General features: G+C 35.0%; 1 protein-coding gene and 1 pseudogene across 1 annotated transcript; both read left to right on the top strand.

The window, feature by feature from the left end:
* The window catches only part of LOC116125911, a 21,000-nt pseudogene extending 10,102 nt beyond the window's left edge, over window positions 1-10,898 (top strand).
* On the top strand, window positions 20-660 carry LOC116125912 (carboxymethylenebutenolidase homolog; the record flags this gene model as incomplete). The annotated part of the gene is made up of 1 exon (XM_031411626.1): window positions 20-660. A coding segment is annotated over one exon (597 nt), but the record flags the coding sequence as incomplete, so codon positions are not given.
* Window positions 10,899-11,086: the final 188 nt, after the last annotated feature.

Raw genomic sequence — 11,086 nt, 5'->3', positions numbered from 1 at the left:
AATTTATATTCTTCCACTCATTATTGTTCTCCCTTTTTCAAAAATTCTTAGTCTGTGCTACCTTCTGTTTGTTGAACAAATATGCAGTATTCTTGTTCCAGACTTATTTCGTGGGGATCCATGGTCAAAGGACCGGCCTAAGGCCATGTTTGAACGGTGGATGGCAAGCCAAGATGCCCAGAGGATTGCAAAAGACATTGCCACCTCAACGAAATGGTTGGTTGATGAATTTATGGCTGCAGGAATTTCAAAGAAGCTTGGTATAATTGGTTTTTGTTTTGGGGGTGGCCGAGTCATAGAGGTTCTAGCTCGGGATCAAGGTTCTTGTTTTGGCACTGGGATCTCCTTTTATGGAACAAGGATAGATCAATCTCTAGCATCTAATGTCAAGGTACCTGTCTTGCTCATCTCAGGGGATAATGATCCTCTTTGTCCAGTTAGTATCTTAAAGGATATTGAGAAGAGGATTGGCGGGGGATCCAGGGTGGTGATTTTTGAGGGAAGAGGTCATGGGTTTGCTCATCGGCCTCTTTCTCCGGAAGAAGATGTAGATGCAGAACAGGCTTTTACAAAGATGAGAAATTGGCTGCACGATGGTTTGGCTGTAAACAATTAAATGCTTTGTATGTTTATTACAATCTTAATGTATATTTCATCTTACTGGTAATGCAGATATTGCTACTAGTAGTTTATCATTACTAAGTGCAATATTTGATCTTATGGTTCAACTATTTACAGCATTCGTATTAGGACTGTAAACGAGCCGAGCCGGCTCAGCTCGACTCAGTTAGAGCTCGACTCGGTTATTATTTAGTCGACTCGGTTTGTTAACCGAGTCGAGTTCGAACACAGTGAAGCTGGGCTCCTGGGCTCGTGAGCCTGGTCCAGCGTAAATACTGTGCACTTACGCAGGGTGCTTTAGTGATTTTTTAAACCATGAGGTATTAAATTGACATTTTTCAGTGAAAAAAGTTTAAAAAAATGATAGTTTCCCCCCCAAAGTGCAAATTCGTATAACACGAATACAGTCAATACACCAGATCAATTTCAAGACTCCTGACAACCCACTTAAACTTAATTACTTTACTCCATTCTCTAGGGACCCAATTCTTATTTCAGCCTAATTTCTCTCTCAATATCTCTGCTAATGTCACCCATATTTTCTTCTGATTTTACCTTTCTTTACTGCTTTTTTAGCAAATTTTTATTCTTTTTTTTTAATCCTAATCTTTAATGGAAAAAATCCAATCTTTACTCAGAAGTCACCAAAAATGAAAGTGCTTGGCAGGAGTTACTGGATGGGGTTTCTGTGGTTGTAATGAATGTATGGTGAGATTGGTTGAGATGCTTCAAAGTTTGCCTCTTTTGTTCTTTTTGAAGCATACCCATTTGGACTTTGGTGTTTTTCTGTATTGCCATTGTGTTTAATTTGCTACTTTTAAGGAAGGTAGAGAAGGAGCATGAAGTTTGCAAAGTGGGATTTTGCTTTTGCGTTTAAAGGATTTTGGGTGGGTTTTTACTTGATATGATTCTCTGTTCATAATTTTTTTTTTTTTTTGGGTGGGTGACCTCGAGCCTTAACGAGCTCGAGCTCGATATTGGGCTCGCGAGCCTTAACCAGCTCGAACTCGAGTTCGACACTGTATTAAACAAGCCGAGCTCAATAAGTCAAAAGCTCAGCTCGACTCGGTTCGTTTACAATCTTAATTCGTATTAGGAAAGAATTATTAGTATTGTTTAAGACGAAAGTCCAAATCTAGGTTAATATAGTATTTAGAGTAATACTAGCCTTACAAAGAAGCATACAAAGAGCCATACAAAGAGTCAAATCCAACCCTTAAAATTCATGATTACCTATTTCTCTCTCTCTTTTTCCCTTCTTTCAAAGGCTGGATTTGACTATTTGTATGGCTCTTTGTATGCCTCTTTGTAAGACTAGTATTACTCTAGTATTTAATATGTGATGTGTTGAAGCTTCATAAATGAATGAAAAAGAAGTTTTGCAAATAGTATTCCAATGCCAATCAACCCCTTCATTACAAGAATTAAGAACAATTCAGGAACATTTAAAGGAGTTTGTAGAAATTAACTACGAATTAACAAAAACCACATAAGTTAGCATAAAACATTCCAGCTTCTTAAAAAGCAATAATTACACCTGATTAGACTGGATGGAAGAAGAGCAAGGAATTAATAGAGAAATATCGATGGTGGCAAGTAAATCCAAATAACTGACTAGTATCTTTTGAGGTGTGTCATGCTCTACGTAAGTAAAATTTGAAATGCAACTATTTTATGGCCGAACAATAGACCATAGATTATTTAAGTAGCAAATGCAAGATGAACATAAATTTCAGTAAAACTCACAAATCTCTTCTTTAAAAAACCAGTACTTGTACACAAATTACAATTCAGCAGCACAGTTCAGATATAGGTTTGGAACTTATAAATGAAGTTGAATCTCCCTGATCTTCAGATGGTTGTGCTGAAAAATCATAGGCATCACCTCCAGATACTTTTTTGGCAGTTGAAAAGAATCCAATTTCAGAGAACCAGAAAATAAAGTTATGCAGACAAATGAAGAGCGCAAATTATCATAGGAAACGGGACAACTAACTGAAAAACTAAACAGTCATTTCAAGATCGAGTAGGAACTTAATAATTGAGATGGAATGGCTAATGCAGAATGGTTTTTCTTGAAAGCATCATGTGGTAGTTGGAACTTGAGAGAAAGGGGTTTCTTTTCAGAACCCATTGATGGGTTAGTTGTCCAGCTTCTTCAAACTAACCATAAGTCTTTATGCTAGCTTAAACTGCGTTTATAAAGCTATGGAGAATGCAGAAACTGTTCAAACTCCGTCAAGTGTATGCCATGCCTCCTAAATGTTGATGCATCCATTCACGAGTACAATGCTCAAGGCCAGCGGCCTGCTATAGTTTTGTTTCTACAGTTTACACTTTCTTACATTACCATTTAAGTCGGAACAATAAATCCAATTCTCAGCTCTTTTTATCATATCAAGTCGTTCTACTGAAATTTAGCCTATAAATATTTATCAATAATAAACCCACATTAAAAAAAGAAAAAAAATGGGTGTGTGGCAATCAAACTGCCCCATAGATATGAGAAATGTGCCATTTATAAGCCTAAATATCAATATCTACCAAAAATTCCCACTTGAAAGAGGAGAATGAAAGACTAAAGCATCTGAAATGGGAATACTTGGTATGAAAATAATAGTTTAGTACCTGGATAACCATTGGTGCGGCCCCCAAAAGGCGATTGTAAGTTTCAAGCTGTTGCAGAGTGTTAGCAACAGAAGGGTTATGACGATCACTTACTGAAGCCTGAGTAGGAACCATAAAGTAATCTGACGACGACAAAAGGGCATTTACATGGTTAAATGTGGATCCATGTGTTCCAAACAAGCATTATGCAGTTACCTAATCAAATAATTATTAATTATAATACAAATGGTATAGAAGAAGATAAAGAAAGAGAGAGAAGAGAGGGAAGGCACCGCAAAACCAGTGAGAGCAGTTGGCTTGACAAGAAACGTTGAAGTTTCCAGGCAAACCGAGCAAAAATCATTCTCCGCAGGTCCATCCATTCTTCTTCTTCTTCTTCTCTTTCTTTCTATCACTACCAATCAGATCTACCTTTCTTTCTTTGGTTAAATCACACCGTTTCTCACAAATTTCTTAACTAACGGCATTACGGCAAGGATCTCTATAATAGTTTCCACAGTTTTGTGGTCTAATGAATTTCCAGAGTTACAGGGTTTGGGTGGATAAACCCAATCGTATTAAATTGGCCGAACGAATGCACCCACCCCTAGTTTGCTATAAAGACATTGGGTACCCAAAAAGTTTGAAAACGTCAATTACCTACCTTTCGTCCAAATCTGTTAGTAAAATCCATTTAAAGAAAGATAATATGATAATTTTATATCCACAAAAAAAATATAACATTCTGCATTGGTCACGTGTCCATTTTCTCTCTTTAATATTAATTTATAAAAATCTTCCTTTTCAATTTTAATTATTTTATTTTTATAATTAATTTTAATTAAATTCCGTCTTCATCTTCTTCGTCTCTCGCCAAAACCACAGTCGCCGAACCAGGACAACAACCAGCAAAAACGACCAAAGCCCCAAAAAAACCTCACTCAAATCACCAAAAGATTCAATGCAAAAAATCCCCAAGAACCACTCTCAAACACTCAAAAGAGCCAAAACACAGCAAGGCATAGAAGGGTTGGGCAAAACCTCAAACAAGTGGTGTTCCAAAACTGGAAAATCAATCTCATTCCAAAACCGATCAAAAATCCCCAAAAATCAAACAAAAACACAGAAAAACACTCCCAATTAATCTCCAACCATCAATTTCCCATTAGAAACTCCGAAAAACATCAATCAATCTCAATTCAAACAACAAAACCCTAGGAATTCAATCGACGGTGAAATGTGAGCAACGGCGATGGGAAAAATGGGGGTTTTGGTGATGGCACACCGAAAAGACGATTGGGGGGGAGAGGAAAGGTTTTCGATGATCAGGCTTTCAGAAAATGGTGGGGAAGTGCAACAGCTTGCAAAAGACCCCCCTTTTTTTTGCCCTTTTATGAGAGAGATGAAGAAGATGAAGACGGAAGAGAGAGAGGAGAGAGGCTTTCGATCTGCCAGCTCTAGTCCATTTTCCGATGTCGGGTTCTTGCCTGGTGACCGGAGGAAAAAGAGGGAGAGAAAGGAAAGAAAGAGAAGGGAAGAATAAGAGAAAGTGAAGAGAAAAGAAGGGGGAGAAGAAGAAAAAGATAAGAGATTTTGACGGATTTTTTTAATTTTGATTAATGTAATTTTTTTCAACTTTTTTTTATTTTTTATGCACAACCTTAAGACATAAAAAGTCAAAATTACCCACAAAAATGATAAAAATATCGATAATACCATTTTAGTTAACAGATTTACTAACGGATTTGGATAGAAAGTTGGTATTTGTCATTTCAAAACTTTTTGGGTATTAATTTGTCTTTACAGAAAACTCTGGGTAGGTGCATGTCATTCCCCTATTAAATTAATCTATACACACATTTCAATCATATTAATTAAATTAGCTGAGATTTGGGTTTTTACGGTAAACCCCCTTTTTCTATAGAGTTTTTTAAAACCTCTAGTATTTTGATACGACCTTAACCGCTATTTCTTAGTTTCTTCGTTAAATTTAACTGATATTGAGGTATATGGATATTTTTAAATTATAGAAAAGGTAATTTCGACTTTATAGCTTTAAAGAATATTAAATTCTATCCATCTAATTTTCCAATTCATTCCTATAATGCAAAGAAAAAAAGTAAATAAATAACAAATAAATCCACCGGCTACACTAAACCCACCCTAAACTCTCGAGAAGAAAGAAAGCATTGATCACAGTCCAACCACACGTTCTACTAGTGTTTGGGCTGGGCCAACTATCCGTAGTTGTGGCTCAAGTACCCGTACTAGTAAGATAGGATATCAACCGCCAAATTGTGTGAGCAAGAATGAGTTTTTCATGTTCCTTCTTTCTCAATGCTACCTTAAAACTTGCTACTCCTCACCTCTGTCCCTTTCTGCTAAGTCTATCTCCAAAAAACGACTCCGTTTCTCCTCCAATGCAACCTCCCAGCTCCCGCTTCTTCCTTTCAACACCAACGAGGTGAACTCTTCTCTTTCTCACGTATCTTCATATTATTGAGCCTGATCAATTTTTAATTACTATGCATTTGCGACTATTTCTGATATTATCAAAACTAAATTTAGAATAACTTCACTTTATTATGTTTGGTTTGTACATATAAAGTTTATTTATTTTTTTCATTTTAAATTACTCTTAATGTTTAGTAAATAAATTTTACCTGTTTTAGGGGGGGGGAAAAAGTGCTTTATCAAAGCGCTTTTTTCTAGCACGATTGATTTCTACCTTTTCTCTTACTTTAAATTATTATTGTATAAAAGTATAAACTTGTTGTAATGTGAAACTGAATTCTTTATTATTTATTTATTTATGTTTATGGTTTCAGTTTCTGTTCCATCGAGAGTAAAAATATGCATCTATATGAGGCCAGATATCTAGCTTTGTTAGAGGAGGTACTGGATTTTTATATCACGTTTGATGTTTAGAATTAAGTACATTTTTTTAATTAAAAATTATGATAAAACTATGTACATATTTGATGATTAAATAATTTCGGAATATAATTTCTGTTGGCTTCACTCACGAATGTTTCTTGAAACTGAGCGAGGATATAAGATGCTATTTGCTTGATATATACTGCTGTTTGGTCTCCCCTCACACACTCTTTTGATTTGGATGGCCAAAGTGCATTTTTCAACTTCTTGCATGGATGTTTGCACATGGCAGGGTTAACGCCTCTGAATATCTATGAGACATGCATGCGTTTGCTTGTGGCTCGCAGGTGCAGTGTCCTTGTGGTGTTAAAAACTCTCTTTTAAAGCAAAATGTAGATTATAATTTTTAACCACATTGATGGGATGTATAAGAGGCAGGGGAGGATGAATCAGTAATCATATTTTTCTTCATTGTCTTTAAGTTTTGACTTGTGCTTTTCAAGTTGCTAGGGCATTCAGATGATTTCATTCTCTAGTCATTAAGAAGCATGGAGGATTTGGTCAAGGAAAAGTTTTGTGCTGGGAAGTGTATGGTTATAGCTTTTTTTGGTAATTTGGTTGATAGGAATCAAAAACCTATTTGAGGATACGGAAGTAAGCACAGTATTTCTGAGATAAAGTTTGATTTGGCACCACTTTGGGCTTCCAGTTCAAAGGAAATTAAGGAATTACTTTCTATTTCAATTATTTGGCTTGAAATGTTGTTTGCTTTGGGTAGTTGGATGTTCTCTTATTGTTTTACATATGTTTATTACAAGTTATGGTTGACAGTTTGCTTATATTAGTCTTTATCTTTTTTTTATTATAGCACTAGATTGTATTTTCTGCATTCTTATTCATAAATCCGTATTTCTTTCCTCCTTACTCCTTTACCTTTGTAAGGCTTGGTAGGGGTTGGACTTCTATGTATTTTTGCACATTAAATACATTTTTTATCTCACTGGAAATTTTTTCTTAGTGTAATTTAATTTTCTCATAAAACTTCTAATTACTGTTGAAACAGTAGTAATAACAATAACTTTTTTTTTCCTCTCCATTTTATGGCTGCAGTCTTTATTGAGGAAAAAGCTTTTTGTGCATGTTGTGCTGGATCCTATTTCTATTAGTGAGTCAGCACTGAAGCATCATTTGCTGCTCGATATGGTTGTTTGGTTCTAATAGAAAATGTAATTTTCCTAATTTGTGATAACTTTTAGACATTAAAAGATAGAGTGGTTTATAAACAAACTTAGTTTCTGTACTTGCAGTTAGAACGCTTAGATGTTGGAGCATTAGTCACTATAAGGGGAGTTGGTCGTGTCAAGATCATCATTTTGTTCAGGTGAATAAAATTTTGATTTGAGATTATAATTGCCCTTCTTTTGTTAACTTATTGCCATGCATTGTTAGACTCATTTCTGTTTTTTATTTATGTCTATCTAGAAATTTTTGCTTCATCTGTGGCTGGCCAACTTACATTGGTTATTAATTAGTTACAAATCTTCCATTATCATGTTCTCGAATTTTCAGATGGCCTTTTTTTGTTTGGAATAGCATAACATCAAACTAATGAATTTTCTAGTCCAATTTAAGTCAGCCCGACAATATAAAACCTTGAAGATGGAATAAGACTGTGTTGAAGGACCAAGTTTCAAGTTTTGATTACAATTATTGGAAGAGTGTCTTCATGCTTCAAGCTTTGCATCCTCTTTAGCCATTTGCTGCAAGTTCCAACCAAAAAGAAACAGATATCCTCTTGGTGTACATCCACTCTTACCTTCTAATGCTCATGGAGAAAAAGGAAGAGAGAGCCATCTTAATCTACAGCCACTCTGGGACTCTCTTATGCTTTGGTAAATTATTAAAACAAGGATAGTTGGATCTTGCTTCAGGAAATGAACGCATTCATTATGAGACAAGGGGAGTAAGTGAAGTATTAAATGGGAATAATGTAAGAATTGGATGACGTCCACATCTAGTTGGCTTGACTTTTGCTTTAATATCAAGATGATCCCACACAAATCAATGAAGAATTTAGAAGACAAATAATTTATTTGAGATGTCAGTGGAATATAGTACAGTTATTTCAGTTACTTTGAAGAACTGAATACAACATTTTTGTTTGTACAAGATGCACTGAGAGCTTTGCTATTACAACTGTTGTAATCCTTTATGTTGGTTTGGGTCGATTAGAAGAAAACCCAGAGAGAAGTTGGATTGATTGCATCACACAATCACTAGTCCATTTATCACTTTTAGAACCTAAACATCATACCTAAATATGATATGGAGAAGCAAAATAAAAAAATAAAAAATCTTTTGATTCATTGATCTTCAGAAAAACAAATAACAAAGTTTTATTGTTGAGTGATAGAAAACTTAATAGAAAGTTAAACTCCCACTGTGCAATAGTGCTCCTATATGCTCATCTACATTTTTTATCAGAATGGAGAGCTAACTGTTGAGACTTTGGATTATATGGACACATTGCAAAATGGTTCATGCTTATTTGTTTGTGGGGCAACAAGTTCATCTCACAAGCCAAAAGATGATGCTGAAAGTTTCTATTAATTCGTTCTACTCCAAAAGACAAACTACAAACTTACATATGCTGTAATGTAGCTTAAACTGACTCTTAGAAGGCACTAAAAAACTTAAGAAATAGGAATAACAATGAGTCTTGAAAAACAGAATATTAAGACCTTTGACTGACTTCTGACTTTACATTAAAACTCTTGGACTGATCATTAACCTCTAAGTAGTGATATTAATACGACTGGACTTTAGGCTAGACCATAGTCCCACATTTGAATCATATGGGGTATTTGGGTGTAGATTCCTCTTTACAGTTTGATAGGCTGTTCAAGGTGGCTACAACCTATCTACTTCAGATCACAACTTATTTGAACTTGACAAGTTGGCCAAACTGCATAAAACATCAAATCTGTTATTGGTGCTTTAGTGGTGCCCTTTGACGCTGAAGTGGGTCATGATTTGCAAAATTTTCTGTTGACATCATACTATAAACTGAAACTTCTTTGGGTTCTCTGAAGTAGATGAAGTCGAATGTTCCTATCTTTGTTGAAAGTTAGTGCTCTATTTTGAACTGAATGGTGAAGGTGCTTCTTGATTGGATTCTTGAAGACCGCTTCAGGTTTTGAAGAGCGACGCTGCTTCTAGATAAGGCTGATGCTTCATGAACCGTGGTTCTAATTGGCATAGATCCTCATGGATCAGATTGAAGCAAAATAATATGATGAGGAGGCTAGTTAAATTTTAGAATAGATTAATACAAATTATAGATCATTGATTACATCTCTCTCCCTTCTATGTCTCTCTTCTTTTCTTTTCCAAACTTTACTAAGTCAATATGTTTTGTCATGGTGATGTTTTCTTGTTTTCCCATTATGATTATATCTTGCAGGCAGATCCTTACTTGAAAGGTGAAGTAATGCCAATGCAAGACCGAAATCTCTACAGTTCAAGTGATATGAACTCAAAAGTTTTGGCTGTGAAGGAGGCTGTTTACAGCTGAATAATCTGGAAATGAAACTAAAGGTATGCACATGCATTTCTCTCACTTTACATATGTATATGCAACTTAATTTTTTTACTTTACTAAACTGTAACTCTTGGCCATTTGTTATCTAATCCAATGGTAAGAGAGTTGAGTTGTTACTGTGACATTTGAACTTTTGATTTGAACCATTTGATAAAGATGAATGAATGGGTCAAAATTTAAGTCACAAGATCTCATTCCTATATGTATAATTTTACATTGATCACCGCAGGAAAGGATCCTATCCAACATGATGCTTTCTATGTTATTTTGCATACTGATCTATCTGAAAATGATGTTACAGGCTAATAACAGATACTTTATGTTTTTCCCTCAGAAATGTTTGATGATTACTATTACCCTTGGTGGCCTATTATTATGTATGAATATTTGTTCTTTCACTGCCATTTTGTGTTCAGATGGACTGTCCGATTATTTTTTTATGTAAATAGGCTCCAAAGGAAGCAGTTTTGCAGACCCGCATTTTAAATTCTCTGCTGTGGGCGGATAGGAACCATCCTTAGATTGTGAAGAAGCTTCATTCCATCATTACCTGAGCGTGTATCCTTTGCAGCATTTCCGATATCAGTGAGTGTATCTTTTCCTTTCTCACTTACTTCTCTTGCTCGCTGCGCTCCAAGTTATATCATGCTAAATGTCTCTTGCTTGAAGGTTAATCACATTAGGCAAAACATTAAAATCAAAAGAAACAATAGTCATGCTTCTCTCTTCACAAAAGAAAGCATTACTCTTTTATATATTGTTACAACTTTTGGCTGATTTGCAAAATTTATTTATAAATTAAAAACTAACTCATATATGTGGTTTAGATTATTCTGGCATGAACTATTTTCATGCGCATTAATCTTCCGGGCCGATGTGATCTTTACCTTGAAAGTATGTTATTGTAAAATGTCATAGTAAATTTAAGTGTCACTTATTCCAGGTTATCTACCTTTCTTCTTTATGAAACTTGTAAAAGATAGAGCCATTAATTTGGCAAATATAAGTTGTCTGATTCTGTATTTGTTTCTTGGCAGGAGCAACTCAATCAAATTGCTGAAGTTGCAGAGAGAGAAAGTAACAGCAATGGATTTAAGAGACACAAACGAAGGCTAATCATTCACTACAATTTCTTAATGATAATATTTCACTGGTAGCTGCCACTCGCTATCAATCCTTAGAAATCCAGTAATCTATGGGAGGGAGGCATGTACATATTAAATAATTAAATTCTTTGACAAAACTTAATTAAGATTAAAACTTTCATTTGCATTGACAATCACAATACATTCGTTCTGTTAATAATTATTGAAAAGATCAACCATCACTGGTAAAAGAGCAGGAAAAAAAAAAATATAACATGATCTTTCAAGTTTAAAT

Source organism: Pistacia vera, unplaced genomic scaffold (assembly GCF_008641045.1).
Source record: "Pistacia vera cultivar Batoury unplaced genomic scaffold, PisVer_v2 Contig173, whole genome shotgun sequence".
Classification (NCBI taxonomy): Eukaryota; Viridiplantae; Streptophyta; class Magnoliopsida; order Sapindales; family Anacardiaceae; genus Pistacia; species Pistacia vera.
Note: the sequence above shows the minus strand (reverse complement) of the source record. Positions and strands in the feature narration are given on the sequence as shown.